Below are 15,653 nucleotides of genomic sequence, written 5' to 3' on the forward strand. Positions count from 1 at the left end.
AAGCTTGCAGCCTCGGTATGAGCAAAGGATCAAAGCAGGTACAGGAAAATTATGGAGATGAGTGAAAAAGTGAAAAGGAGAAGTTCTAAGCCTACTGGAAATTGATGCATTGGAAGTATCTGATATTTTTTTGTTGTATGACGTATGTTGTTCATTCAGTTCATTTTCAATTCATTTTTCGCACGTCTTTACAGAAGCAGAGCAGTTTTTTTGTTTTATTTTGATGTCAGAAGATCCTGTAAGTTACTGCATTTGGGGAAAATTGTGAAGTTTGTTTTATTATGAAAAGACAATTTTGCTTTAAAAAAGTACATTTTTATTTGTTTATGCTGTCAGTAATTGGTCAAGAAAATGACAATCTGCAAAAATGTGAAAGATCTGAAAAGCGGGGACCTTCAGATGTTTGCTATTTTTAACTTTAAATGATTATTTCAGTCATGAATCGGCTACTGTTTTGGGTTGACAGGGATAAGGAGACAATCTTTCACCTGTGGATTTCTGAGCTTTGGACCAGAATGACAAAGACAGTTCATTTACTGTCTGCTTTGAGCTGGGACAAAGGAGCTTTATGTGACGCCTACCAAAGAGGAGATGGGTTTTTTTTGGGTTTTTTTGCCTAATAACTTGTCGTGTAATTGACATTTCACTGGAGCATCTGTTAACCTTGAGTCACTGTGCCGCCCAACACTAAACGGTGTATTAAAGCCTGCCGTTTAACTCAACAGTTTCCCCTGCATGCGGGTCTGAAGACACTCTTTGGAGGAGCATCAATGTTTCATGTGGAGATCTTTCTTTTAAGCCTTTCTTGCTCGCTGAAGACCTGGCTGACTTCGACTTGTTAAATTCCCCATTCAAGATGTGCCACGCTGTGCGTCTGTCTCCCCATGCTAAGAATATCACGCCTAAAGGATTCACTCTGTGACAGAAAAAGAAGAAGCTAGTGATCAGTATGAGTGCAGGATCATTTCTCACCTCTCAGGAGCAGAGTGTCTCTCCTCAGAATGAACCAGGGACAGTTTGAGTAAATAACAAGCAGATGGTGTGATCATTAAGCAAAACAAACATTCCTCTGGTGCCCGCCTTTCCTCCACAGACAGAAAACAAGGGCCTCTGTGATGCATGATTCATCCTCTGTAAGGCTTCACATTCTTTTGGTCCGGAAGAATTAGGTTGCTTCTTTCTGTGACCTGATTCATATCTACCATTATTTAGCTCCTCTCCATCTCTCTTCATGTCTTCTCTTCCACTTCTCCTCCTGCCTTCCCTTCTTCCTCTTGTCTTTTGTTGTTTTCCATCCTTTATTCGTAACAGGCCAGTACACTGGAGCTGATAGTACAGGAGTCTGCTTGTGCTGTGATTTATACACAACTACACACCGTAGAGGCCAGAAAGCTGCTGCATGCTGATTACATAGTGGATTTATGATCAAACAGCAGCATCTGGGATGTTTTGTTGTGCATCCAATTTATTTTCTGGTTACTACAGCTGATAATATTCATAAACACCACTCTTTTGCTTCCTGTAAGGCTCTGTATCACAGCTTTTTTCCACCATAATGTGAATCACGCTTGGATTGGTCCTTTACCTGGAACTAGTTTGAAGTGGAAGACCTTACAAGGGGCAAATTGCCCCTGACCTTGTTCACTAAGGCACACAAACCCTCTCTCACAAGCTATCAAACCTTCCTGGACCCTTTGTTGAATCATGAATTAATTGTGAGCACATTTTACGGAAGATGAGTTCAGTTTCACAGGCCTGATAATAAATCACTTAAATAAAACCTGTGTTACAAAGTGAAGTAGGCTAAATAATCTCACAAAGCCTGAGAACAGCTGAGAAATCATTGACATCTTTTAGCTTGAAAATTGTTATAAAGCCATTTCAACGTCTTTGGGACTCCAGTGAACCACGGTAAGAGCCATCATCCACAAATGGAGAAAACTTGTGACAGTGGTGAACTTTCCCAGGAGTGGCCAACCTACCAAATTTATTTCATCGGTGACTAATCCAGGAGCTCACAAAAGAACGCAGAATAACATCGGCAGGCCTCGCATGCATCAGCTAAGGATTGGAATTCATGATTCAACAATAAGAAAGGGAGTGGGCTAAAAATAGCGTCCATGGAAAAGTTTGTATTTGCCAAAAAAGTCTTGATATTTTTCCAAGACTTTTGGAAAAATATTCTGTGGTCTGATGAGACCCAAGCTGAATGTTTTGGCAGGTTTGAACAGTACGAACAAAGAACATTATACTAACAGTCAAACATGGTGGTGGTAGTGTGATGGTGTGGGGCTGCTTCTGGACCTTCTGCTGTCTACCAAGAAATCCTGAAGGAGACTATCCAACCATCAGTCTGTACACTGAAGCTCAACGGCGCTTGGGTTATGCAGCACAACAATAATGTAAAACACACCAACGAGTGGACTAGTCAACCTCCGGACTCAGAGCAGACTGAAATGCTTTGGCTTTGCAAAAATCTATGTCTAATATTAAAAGTTGTTTGATCTGAGACATGTAAGAGTGCAGAAAATAAGAAGTCAAGAATGGGGCAAATGCTTTTTCACAACACTTTCTGTGCGTGGATGCCCCTTGCTCTCCAAGCTCACAAGCTGAACCTGAAAAACGTCATCCCTCTCACCCGTATGTGATCACTGAATGTGAATGTTGTTTGTTCCAGAGATGAGATCATTTGTAGCTTGTGAACTTGCAGGTCAGTTCAAAGGCCGAGTTGGCTGCTGTAAATTGGCAGTGTTGTGCTGAATTCATGAAAGGACAAACAGATGGCTCATTTCTGTTTGGTCTTCTACTAATTCCATATTATTATGTTCGCCAGTTGTTATCATAGCTTGAATATTTATGTGGACACATTTCATATATCAGAACCTGGTTATTACATTGACTCTGATATTATACAAATCACTGTGATAAGTAAAATAGTGTCATTCAAACTTGCAGAATTTTCATATGTTTGAATATTGAGGTTATTTGTGCTTTATAACCACACAAACACATACAAGTTGCTATACATGCCATATTATACTGTCATTCATTACACATTTGAAATATAAACAATTAATGCCGCTAACATAACCTATTTAAATAAAGTTACTAATAATCTGCTGTAAATGTGTGTTTTTAAATATGATTCTTAAAACGTCTCAGTGCTGGGGAGCTTCTGTGTCTGGTCAGTTTCTCAGTACAGTTCAGTATTTTCTAAAAATCTTTATCACGCTGACAGCAGTAATTGCTATCCTGATGTATCGACGAGGTTTCGGTTGAATGTTCGGGCCATTGTCACGTTGTCACCTTCCATCCATCTGTTCCTTCGCTGAATGCGTGACGGTGGCAGTCAGACCACATAACTGTCTCTCCAAAGCCAGCTTGTCACAGCTGGCTGATGTGAACTCATCAAACGCCTCGGCTGTCGGTGCAGCAGCACCACTGGGCACTTACACTGCCGTGGTAGAGCTGGATCATTGGGGTTATGCTATTTCTGGAAGCATCGCTGGTCCTCTTGGCTCCTGAGAGCACTCTGTCTGTCTCTCTGTCTGTCTGTCTGTCTGTCTCTTTCTGTGTGTGGCGGGGGAAGGTGCCATTATTGAAAGCTCTCTGATTTTTTTTATTTATTTTTTTTATTTTTTACCTGCTTATAAAAGCTAATAAACATATTAGCTTTGATGCTATTTACATACAGAAAGCAGTGGTTGTTGAAATAATTCTTTTTAAATTTCCCTTTTGTGTAATTTGTGAAAATAATTAATTATTTGAGTGGGCCTCGAAGGTGACCACTAACACTAGCAGACATTTGAGAAACATTTGAGACATTTAAGTTTTAACTTTGCTTTTTATTATTGTTTTTTATAACTTCATCACGCTGTGTCAGATATTCTGATATATTTAAATATTATTTCACCCTGCGGTCTCTTTTTTCTCTTTAAATTTTTCCTTTATCTGCTTTTATCTTATTTTCCTTTTGTGTGTAAACAGGTCTTTTTTTTTTTTTTACCTAAATAAATGTGGCTGCATTTTTTCCTGTGGACAATAAAACCCAGTGAGCTGTGTTATTTTTGAGCATGGTATGCTTTTTCTGAGTTACTTTAGGTTGCATAGCAACACATTTGCTCTCCAACTTCATTGCCACCTCCTAAAGGCCCCTCTAGTGAATGTAGACCCTCAGGCATGTTCGGCTTTCTGGCAATATTAGTGCAACACAGATGTAATTACGCCTCCAAACCTCTGCTTTTCTGCCATGCTGCATATGTGCTGAGCATTCATCTTTTGTATCATATCGAATGTTTGGGCTAAAGCCGAAACCAAACAAAATGCAGGCTGTGTCTGTTTCCTGATGGACAGAAAAAGTAGTTTTCTTTGTAACAACACTGCTGTTAGCTCAGAATCAGATCAGATACAAATGAGAGAGAGACAGTTGGCTTTGCTCTGCTAGCCATTATGTCATCCAGCATATGCCAATCATAGATTATCCACTTCCATGATACATGTTAGCTGATGAGCAGCAAAAAAAGGAAATGCAAAAAATTCTTTTTTTCTCTCAAAAAGGAAACGAAATAGCCACAGTAACTTTTTTTTACTTGCAGTTATAATTTTCATGTTTTGCTTTTTAATGGAGTAGGAAAGATCCTAAGTCCTCCTTAAAGAAATAAAATGACAGTGGTGTGCACCTCTTTAGTTTTTGCACTGCTGCTCCCGTTCAGACCGATGTGCGCATCTGTGACTTCAACACAGAGAACAAACATCAACTTCTGTGTCAAACTAATGTGGCTTCCATGTTGAGGATCATCACTGTATGGTGATTGTATCAAAGCACCAGATCACGAGCATGACGAGGAACCTGCTTTCAACCATCAGCTTTTGAGCTGCCATATTAAAAAGCCATTGTTTAGAAAATGTCTTCAGCTGCGTCTTTTTTCTAATTGATTCTTGCTGGGGACACAAATCCCCTTTGGGGTTGCATCAGGAAGGACATCCGGGGTAAAACTCCAAATCAAACATGTGAAACTACCTGCTGTGGTGACCACAGGTTAAGGGAGCAGCTCAAAGTAGGTTTTATTTGGTACAACGAGTCTATGAATTATGACTCTGGACTCTCAATTTAACACAGAATAGCAGATGCTTGGAGTCCCTGAAAGATTTGGATGTCTGAGCTCTGGAAGCACATTTGGTGACCTGCAGGTAGATGGCTTATGTTTTATTCACAGCTTTTCATAGACAAAGTCTATACACAACAATCCAAACCAGTGCACATCCTCTTTTTCTTTGTCACATATAATCAGCATGCTCTGAATTAAAACACCTTGCTCTGCTTGCCAACATAATCTTTGGCTGCTGTACACAACTGAAGATTTTAAAATATGAGAGAAATGAAAGGGAACATTACCACAAATTTTGGATATAATATTAACAGAAACTTGCTCTGTCAAAAAACAAAAAGTCAATATTTGTGGAATGATTCACCTAAATTTAACTGTTGATATTCATATTCATCATGTTCAAAGGGCCACTGCACCAGATCCTTACCTCCCGCAAATACATACTATTAATAGGACTTAGTTGAAAACGTTTTCTAGATAATAAGTTTTAAAAGAAAATATCTAAAAACACTCCTTCCTTCATCCCTTGAAATACCCTTAAATGTGGCATAATTTTCATCAAAAAGTGACAAATGTTTGATTTTTAATTAGATGAAATCACCCAATTTAGGTTTAAGAGTCAGTGTTTTGACATGTGCAAGTACATGTGGCAGAAAGAGACTCCCACTGAGTGCATAAATGGCATAAATCACTTTATGATTTCACTTGATATTATTGTGCATGCTTGCTCTCATGCTAAAACAGACTGGTCATGTTGAACCCACCACTTATACAGGAAAAATGTCAACCATGATATTGTGGTATGAGGATTTCTGTCACAAGGTAATGTAGAAAAGCCTTAAATAATGTCCTGTGATTACAGTAATGTGTCACAGAGTGTGACAGTGTGAAGGATTTTAGCTGGAAAATAAAATCAAATCCTGTTTCAAGTAAGAGTAAGTTGTGATTGTTTGACAGACACAGTGAAGCAGAGATGATATCAGTGATACCATACACTAAGAATCTATTTATAACAAGCATTCAATAGATGACATCCTTCTCCCTGAGAACGTCAGCATAGCTGAATAATTGGAAAACGACTGTGCATTTTCTGGATGAAATTCCTTCCTGTGAATCTCTTTGCCACATCGTCCTCACTGCAACAGCTTTTCAGTGACTCCAGAATAGCTCTGTGTACTGATGCATGGAGACAGATGTGCTGTAGAAGTGTACGCAGAGGACGAGTGTTTGTGAAGCCATTCAATATTAATGAATACAACATTTCCAGCGTGATAAACAACCCAGATTCATTAGCCATGAGAGAAGCTTATTACACTGGAAGCGAGAAGCGGTTAGTCTTTTTTCTTTTGTGATGCATTTAGACTCTGATAGGTGACTCATACAGAGATAATTTCAGTAAGTAAGAAATACTCGGTGTGTCTGTGGGAGCACGGAGGAGAACCTTTCTGCTTTGATGAGTTTTTGCAGTTTCTTCTTTTGGCACTCTTGCCTTGGAGCAGGTTGTGTAGATTGCTTGTTTCCAGTAGTCAAGACTGAGGTTATACCACTAGAATTAATGCTAAGTGGTATCACCACCAACATGCCAGTAAAGTTGTTGTATAAGATGATGAAAGATGAGCCACATTCATTTCTGTTTCTTTATGCGTGCATTTGACATTTTTGGTTTGGTTTGTGAACATAACCTGTGCAAACAGACTTCAAATACTGTCCTCAGTTAATCCAACATGATAACATTTAAAGATGCTGCAAGCCATTTTCTAAAAGTGTGCATTCGGATTAGAGTGTCTCTAATGCTCAAAAGTAAGCTTTAATGTGGCCTGTAGCCCAAAAGTGATGCTAGGATCCTGCTCGGTCTTTAAAGAAACAAACAAACTGATCTTACTTTTAAAGATTTGCTCTTTCCACAGTGAGTCAGCATAGCTGGAACTAATTAGCTCGGTAATTCATGAGTCAGTTGTCCACTCTAGGATGAAGATACATTCTCTCCTATACTTATTCCCTCATTCTATGCTTTTAGGTTTAAATGTCCCTAAAATGCAAAAACAGGTCAATAGTTCAACAGTTTTGACTGTTAAGATGGACAAACAATTTCCTAATTTCTTTTTCTTAATCAAACATTAGTTAAAAAGCGGCAAATTGAGCATGAATTGTTGATACAGGCTAAATACACGTCACAATTAACTGCAGCATCTATTTTAAATGCAGCTTTGTTTCATTTAAAATTGTTGCTTCAAAAATCAGATCCAGGTCTGCAACCAATCACAGTCGCGGTGTTCAAAGTTACTTTGATACATCAAGGTGGTGATAAAGCGGCAGAGGTGGATTCAATCTGCTGTCAGTCTGCGATTAAATTGGTCAAGTTGACAATTACATGCAATCTGTTTGTGATAATGTGGTGATTAAATGTGCTAAATTGCAAATTTGTTGCCGTCTACACAGACGTTAACATGGACTGCTTACATTCAGAGTGTAAAAAGAACTTCATATATCTGAATTAGAAATTCCTCCACAAATAGTGACGTAGTTGCTGCAGGGCTGTACCTGCAGAATAGCATAGGTGCCCATACAGTAGGTGCCGTCCTGCTTTTACTCTCCTTTTTACTCCAGTTCGACTGAGTTATTAATGAATGGCAGAGTAGAGATTTAGTTTTAAGAGAATAAAAATGTCAAATATTATCAGCACGTTTTCATCAAGTGCCTCAAAAAGTAACAATCTGTACATTAAAATATGTGTGAAGTACAGTCCTGATCAAAAGTTTAAGACCGCTTGAGAAATGGCAAAAAAATCATATTTTGGATCTTAACAAGGTTCCAAGTAGTTTCAATATGCAACAAGAAGAAATGGGAGTGATACAAATACAAAAATGTTTTGAGCATACAATTTATTGAAAACAACGGTTTAACTGAAACAGGCTGTTTTACAGCTGATCATAAGTTTCCTTTATAAGCCCAAATCTGTGCAAAAATGTGGATTCATTGTCATTTTCTGTCAGGTAGTCACACTGTTATGATGTTCTAATAGCAAAGGCAAAAAAACGTTTCCTCTTTGAATGTTGTCGGGTTGTTGAACTGCATAAGCGAGGTCTCTCGCAGCGCGCCATCACTGCTGAGGTGGGACGCAGTAAGACAGTAATTCGGAATTTCTTAAATGATCCTGAGGGTTATGGAACAAAAAAGTGAAGTGGAAGACCAAACAAATTTCACCAGTACTGAGCTGGAGGATCCAGTTGGCTGTCCGTCAAGACACTGGACGATCCTTGACCCAAATTAAGGCCATTACTGGTGCCGACTGCAGCGCCATAATCATCAGACTGAGACTGAAAGGCTTCAAAAACAAAAAACGTCTTCAAAGGCCTTGTCTCCTTGAACAACGGAGCTTCAGGAGGTGCAGGGGTGTCAAACGGCCGCACGCTTAGTCCAGATGTTGCAACATACCTCATGACTGAGAGGGTCCCTCGTCTGTGTGGTAACAACTGGATTTTTCAACGGGACAACACTACAGTACACAATGCCAGCAGGAAAAGGCACTTATTCCAGGAGAATAACATCACTCTTTTGGACCAATCTGTGTGTTCCACTGATCTAAATTCAGCTGAGAACCTTTTGGGATGGATGGCAAGGGAAGTTTACAAAAATAGACAACAGTTGCAGACAGTAGATGCCCTTCATGCAGCCGTCTTCACCACTTGGAGAAATGTTCCCACTCACCTCATGGAAATGCTTGCATCAAGCATGCCGCAGTGAATTTTTGAAGTGATCAACAATAACGGTGGAGCTACTCATTACTGAGTTCATGTTTGGGACTTTGATTTCTGTTTTGGGGGTGTTTACAGGTTTTTTTTTTAGATGTGGTCCTAAACTTTTGATGAGCTGTAAAACAGCCTGTTTCAGTCCAAGTGTTGTTTTCAATAAATTGCATGCTCAAAAAATATTTTGTCTCATTCACATTTCTTCCTGTTTTATGTTGAAGCTCTACTTTGAACCTTGTAAAGATCCAACCATGCAAAATATGATTTTTTGCCATTTTTCATCTGGTCTTAAACTTTTGATTGGGGCTGTATTACAGTGGGCGTAATTTCAGTTTATATACACCCAAATCTGTTGGAAATTATAGTAACGTGACGGTTGATTGTATGATTATTTTTATTAATGTCATGTCTCACTGTGCGTCCACAGGTTATGTCCCAAGCAGAGGGCCAACAGAAGAACCTTGTCCAGTCCATCGACTCCCTGCCCACCAAAGGGCCGCTCTCCTGTCTGGATCAGGACCTGCTCCTGCTCAAAGCTACGTCGGCTGCCACACTGAGCTGCCTGGGCGAGTGCCTGAACATCCTCCAACAGACTCAGAGCCGCAGCCAGGTTCCACCTCAGTCCCAGCGCAACCACGCCTCCCACGGAGCACCCTCCGGTGAGTCCGCCACGGGCCCCGTTCCAGTGCTTCTGCTGGAGCCCCCGACCCCTTCATGCCCCACATCCCCCTTGTCTTTTCAGTCTCCATCTCCCGAACCCAGCGGCAAGGCTCAGCTGTGTCAGCTAGACTGCGCCTCTTGTCCCTGCCTGATGGGTGCCATGAACTTAAACCTTTGCAGCAAGTGTTGTTGAATGTTGCATTTGTGTGTTAAATTGTTGTCTTTTCTCATAAGCGTTGTTCTGTATCGCTTCCATTCATTTTTATGTCTTCTTCAATGTCCTCAGTTGCATTGAAATGCCAGCAGTCCTCAGAATGGTCGTGCCAAGTAAACGCATGAAGGAGCGCGTATGGCAATGATTTTAACAGAAAATATTGTTTACAGAGCTGGTGCAGACATTTCAGATTGTCACCCTATATGCATGTGAGGGGGAAAAAATCAGGGTGTATGTGTGAATGAGTTTAAACCTTATACTATGCACTTCAACATCTCAAAGGTTCAAGTCTTTGCCAAAGGAATCCACACTGGTGCCTATATTGTTAGACCTCTGCCATGTTTAACCCTCTTTGTGCCAGATCATAATGGATCCAATAAAGTTGTTTCTATTTAAAACCGTTTACAGACTGAGGGTGGTTATATGGGTATATAATAATAAAAATATACCAACGGAAAGGATAAAGGAGGATGAAGGATGAAGGAAATTGAAGTCCATCAAATGTAGGAGTCTAATCCTATTTTCCAAGCGAAGAGGAATATCTGTAATCTATTTATACTTTCTGGGTTTCTATAAAACAATAGCATGATAAAGGTTTTCTCCAGGAGAGGAGAGGGGTTGATGTAAAGTAATACTCCTCTAAAAACCTGTTGAGTACCAAACAGTCGTTGCCCCTAGGATTGGGGAAAAAAAGAACAACAAGTGGCAGTGGCAGATGTATTCTGTTTGCAGTCACAGCAGGATGGATCACACCAACTATTCATAAGCTAGGGCACAATCTGGGGATATACTTCTGTCGACAAATCAACAGTTCCTTCCTATTATTGGCAATTGGCTGCTAATAAGCCACTAAAAATACATCTGTGTTGAAATATTGCCTTGGAGGTACTGCATTTGGCAGTTTATTGGTAAAAGAAATATTACTGGAAATATAAATAAGTAAAATTCTGCTGTAGACTTGTTTGGGGAGGGTTTATGCTGTTTTGTAAGACTAAAGATTTAAATCACAGACAATTAGCATGAATTAGTTTTTCTTTGAGAGGTTGCTTGTGGTAAACCGAAGGTGTGTTCAGAAAGAACGCGAGTTTAAGTTGACTGCTGGGCCTTTAGAGGAGTTCATAGTGGCTACATTTATGTGTATAATAATCTCTCAGAGCAGGAAGCTCTCACACTGATGGAGTAGAGTGCTGTCCAATACAGCTCTTGCTAGTAATGAATAGAGGCTTTAACTGCTTTAGCACAAGCGAGAGGGATGTGAAGCAGACAGGCTGAGATGATATTCATTCCTGCTTTTAGAAAAAAAAAAAAATCCATAAACTGAATATGGATACTGAAGAGTTGAATATTTTTAGCTTCTAGGGATTTTGAAATCTGCTGTAACTGCTGTAAATCTGAACCGCTGTCCTCCTGCGAGCAAACTGTAACATTTTCCGATCCATCATTTACGCCCTGTGGATTATTCATCGGAGTGTTTGAGCCATAAAGTTGTTTTCCCACTTGTACCTGTAACTTTGGGAAGGTCGTTTGGGTTTGGATCGTATCCTGAATCTTCCAGTCCTCACAGTTTGTTGGTCTTCTTTTTGCGCCAGCATTCACCTTGCCCTGTACCTGTTCGTCAGACAGGGGGTGGTGTGGAGTGGGACCACCGGGCCGCAAGTACAGACCTCTTTCCTTCCGCATCCTGGCTGATAAGTCCCGCGGGGGTCCAGCTGCTCCCTGCTTCCGGCATGTACCCGCCACACCTCAGTGAGGAGTTCGTTTTTGTTAGGATCCTCGGTCGTTAGCATAGCTTGGCTCTCAAGCATGGATGGCTACCTGAGTATCTTGTTAAAAAGCAGCTGATAAAGGGAGTGGCTGGCTGGTTGAATGGTATTGTTATGCCCACAGACGAAAGCATTGCCACTGCATGGGCAAGATAACTCTTGCAGAGAGCCAAGCATGAGGTTGGACTGAGTTTGGCTGGCACGTTGGTCCCTCCAGGCTCCCGTACTTTTAAACCAAACCAAAGCAACTTGCTTTTGAGCCACAAACCCAACATAAACCTGCCAGTCACACACCAGACAGCATTATTATCGGCTGATATCACAGAGGATCTTTGCTGCTTGCTCTAGCTCTTTCTGGATCCCCTCCTTCCCGCCGCTCAGTCAGGGTCACAAAGAGCTTGAAGCCCCACCCACCCTACTCCTCTTTCCCCTGCACACAAGCAGCATTTTCCTTTAAGGAACTGAAAATCCATAAAGGAAATTTCCAAACCTTTGCAAACCAGTCCCCTTCAAGCTTAGCAAAGAATTTAGTAAAGAAAAACACCAGTCCATCTAAATATAAGTGAGAGCTGAAAGTCTTATTTAAAAAAGGTGAAAGGAGGAACTTGTAGGGGGAAATTCTGATGTGACAACATCATCGGGAAGTCTGAATTGATGTCACGGCCCAGAAATGGAAGATAAAGCCATTGGAAACATCTTCTGCATGAATGTTTGTGTCGCCACTGTTTGATCTCTGATAACACACCTGCATGCCTCTCTCCAATGGCCCGCGACATGCCCCAGCTCACTGAGTAGCTCTGCTTCTGGTGCTTCATTGTGACATCTTGGAGAAAGTATTTAATTGTAAAAACCCATTAATGAAGAAAAAAACACAAAACTTCAGAAGTTTTAAATGAATAATAATTATTAATTAATTACGTTAAAATTTAATACTGATAAAAGCCATCGCCATCTTCAATAACCTTTTCAAAAAGTGCACACACAAAAACACTCAATTTCACTTTATTCACAGCTCAATAACAAATCTTGCCCTCAGGCGGAGCTGGCTGCCCTTATGTCTCCGGTTTACAGGAGCCCAGTATCACTGGAGGTAGTTTCCTCGCACTTTCAGGTTCCTGCCAGTCAAACTGTTCAGTTGACCAAAGTAGAACCTGGCCTGAGGGCTATTTCAGCACTTTTTCCAGAGACAGACCCTCTGGGCCCAGCAGAATGCCAACCTGTATCAGCACAGTTAGCTTCTCACTAATGGATATCAAAGAGCAGCCTCTTGGTGCATTAGATATTTAACCTAATTTTAGTGCAGAGAGTGGATATGAGACGGATCTCTGGTGTTGCACCATTAACAGTACTTTGAAATGGGATCCATTTCTCTGCTGTGTATTAGCAGCTTTTAACATTTGAATCTCACAGCTTAAAAATTGATCATTTTTATTTTACTGATAAAGACACTTAGGCCTTCATCAAATACTGGGTTGTTCGAGGACTGCATCGGAAGCCCTTCAAAAGTAGCGACTGTATTTAAAGTCTGAGGATGTAGTTTGGACGTTTCTGCACACATCCAGTGAGGAGCCTCGTTGTGATCTAACCTTTGACTCCTGTCGTGATTTTGAGGACTTTTCACCCGCATCTGCGCCAGCTGTTTAAAATAAAACCCTGCTTTATTTTTCCATTTACGTTGAGAACTTGATTCGACCTTGATCTAACCCAGCTTCTAGGTGTGAGTACTATAGACGTGCAGATAAACAAACTGCAGTAAATAAATGTAAATCCACCCTGTAGGAGCGCGGCACCTTTTGTTGCCTGCTGACACGTCTGGTAAATAAGTGGACCGAACATTCTCAGCGTTGACAAACCATTACAAAAAAACTACAAGTTCACAAATTAATTAAAGGATTCAGGCCAGAGTAAATGAAGTATAGCTGAGAAAATGTCCTGTTTAATCAGCTGTTTCACTTCAGTTTTTCTGCCTTTCCCCCCTGCTTCTTAGATAAAAATACCTAAGGTGTCATTAATGCTGAAAATAAATAAGGAACACGTTGCCTTGTGAGCTCCTAATTTGTTCACATTAGCTCAGAAACTAATATTTTGAGAGACTGAAATGAGCCTTGTTATATTTTACTGCCTTCATTTTGTTTGTTGGTGCAGGTTTGGCTTCTGCTTTTGGTTTACCTGCAAGTCTTTTTCATGAACTCCAGTGTGGGAACCACTAAATTATTTTGCTTCGTAAAGCAGAATTTGATTAAATTACAATGAAGCAGGTGCTGATGTAACATTTAAAGACGATGCATGAAAATACTGATTTTAAATCAAATCAGTGCTCATTTAATCTCAAGCATCCATGTTGTGCTTATTTGTGTACAACGTGTGCAGGTGTGGCTTTTTAATTAAAGTTTCTTAACATTTTGAACGAGTTATAAAATCCCTAAAAATGGGTCAGTTCTGACAACGCTGACATTTAACAACTGCGCCTTCAACAAAAGATCCTTGAGTTGGATGATCGTCTCTGACAGCAAAAGCCCAGAAGGTGAAGACAGTAAAGGTTGAGCATTTTTGGGTATGATTTATTATTAAATGCACAATCACTGCAGTAAGTGGAAAGAAATTGGTTGATTGATTTCTTTTCTTCTTCTTTATTGAGCCTTTGATCTTTTTGGGACGGGAATCAAATTTAATCTCCATTCTAGTCGCTTCTGTATGTTTGATTATGTGAATCAATACAAGGCAGGCTATAACACTGAACAAATATTAAATTCGCGTAGATTCATGCAAGGACACACTTGCACACACCTTCCTGGTTTGTCACTTCCATCAGTCACACACACACCTTTATATTGAATGTCACATATATATAAAAAGGAGAGGCTAATCTTGGTTGTCACCCAGATCCCCCTTTGATTCTTTCAACAACAATAACTTGTCGTTTTTCAGATGGTGCTCCTGTGTGGACTGTACCAAAGTCGCCCTCGGGGGAGCAACTGAAGAACGGGGGTCTGACTCCTTTGCAGTCAACCGAGCCCTCCCCGGCCCTCAGGAAAAGGATTCTGCCCCATGGTGCTGAGGTGAGAAACATCACGCCACACTGTCAATTATCGCGTCAGTATTCGGCCCGTCTCTCTGACCTCTGCTAGCTTGGCTTGGATGCTAAAGGGCTGCACAAACAGTCTGTATGATTTCTAACTGCAGTGTGTTTCATCCAGATCACTGTACAGCTGCTTGTTAATAGGATTTGGTTGGATGGGTACAAAGAAAATCTATTTACATTTTCTCCTTTGGCCCTAAAGTTCAGGCTTATCATGCAAAGTGAATTTTAGTGTATTTTTTCGTCCTTTGCTGCATTTTGCATTTATTGGATTGTGTGCGTGTAGCTATGAGCAGGAAGCACAGTGAGCATGGCATACAGCAAAGGTCACTTCCTGTAATTAAACTGTAAAAAAAAAAAATACATCTACAGGGTATCATATTCCACTGCTATGCTCTGCTTCATGTTCCTGAATCACATTCAGTTTTATTGCCAAGTTATGAGGAGTTTGACCTGGATAACAGAGACACTAGAAAAAGAAAGCAAAGGCAGGTACTGCGAGTTAAGAAGCTTGTGTGAAATTTTGTTAATATTATTGAAACTGTGAACAGTTTTTTGTTTTTGTTTTTTTTGTATTGAAAGAAATTAAAAAGAAAGCAGCAGAGTGCAAGGATGTGCAAACTACTAGCATGGAGGACACAGAAAATATATCTGTAACACTTGGAGTCATGTGGTTAACTTTATGCTAAAATAATGTGCAGTGTCAGTGGAGCAGGTGCCTTGATATGGTGTGAACAGATTTAAAAGATGGATATAGATTTCTCACGTGACATTGTGCGCACATTACTCAAGAAATGTCCAACATAATGGATGTGATACAACCACTTATTGGTTGGGAAAAATGTGTTTTCCAAGAGTGGCTGGCAGTGATTCCTGGAGGTTTCTGGCTCTTGTTGGATGAAATAGGATGCAAAAAACAGATAATGCACCACAAACCTGCTAATAATTGCTTTGAATGCTAGCATATTCCCACAGTTGCATGTATTTTTTTAATGTAAACACTCCATCAATTACTAAGACTGTACGAATATCCTAAAGTGGTCACAATGAGGTTTTTGCCAACCAGTTGGGGAACACACA

The 15,653-nt window shown here is 40.3% G+C and overlaps 1 protein-coding gene across 1 annotated transcript in view; it reads left to right on the forward strand.

Annotated features, from left to right (window-relative positions):
* The window catches only part of osbpl10a (oxysterol binding protein-like 10a), a 98,922-nt gene that overhangs the window by 51,436 nt on the left and 31,833 nt on the right, over window positions 1–15,653 (forward strand). The window contains exons 6-7 of the mRNA XM_006788040.3: window positions 9,285–9,516; window positions 14,423–14,553. Coding sequence (XP_006788103.2) covers window positions 9,285–9,516; window positions 14,423–14,553 — 363 coding nt within the window. The remainder of the gene's footprint in view (window positions 1–9,284; window positions 9,517–14,422; window positions 14,554–15,653) is intronic.

This window comes from Neolamprologus brichardi, chromosome 22 (assembly GCF_056152115.1).
Source record: "Neolamprologus brichardi isolate AB-2024 chromosome 22, ASM5615211v1, whole genome shotgun sequence".
NCBI classification, from domain to species: domain Eukaryota; kingdom Metazoa; phylum Chordata; class Actinopteri; order Cichliformes; family Cichlidae; genus Neolamprologus; species Neolamprologus brichardi.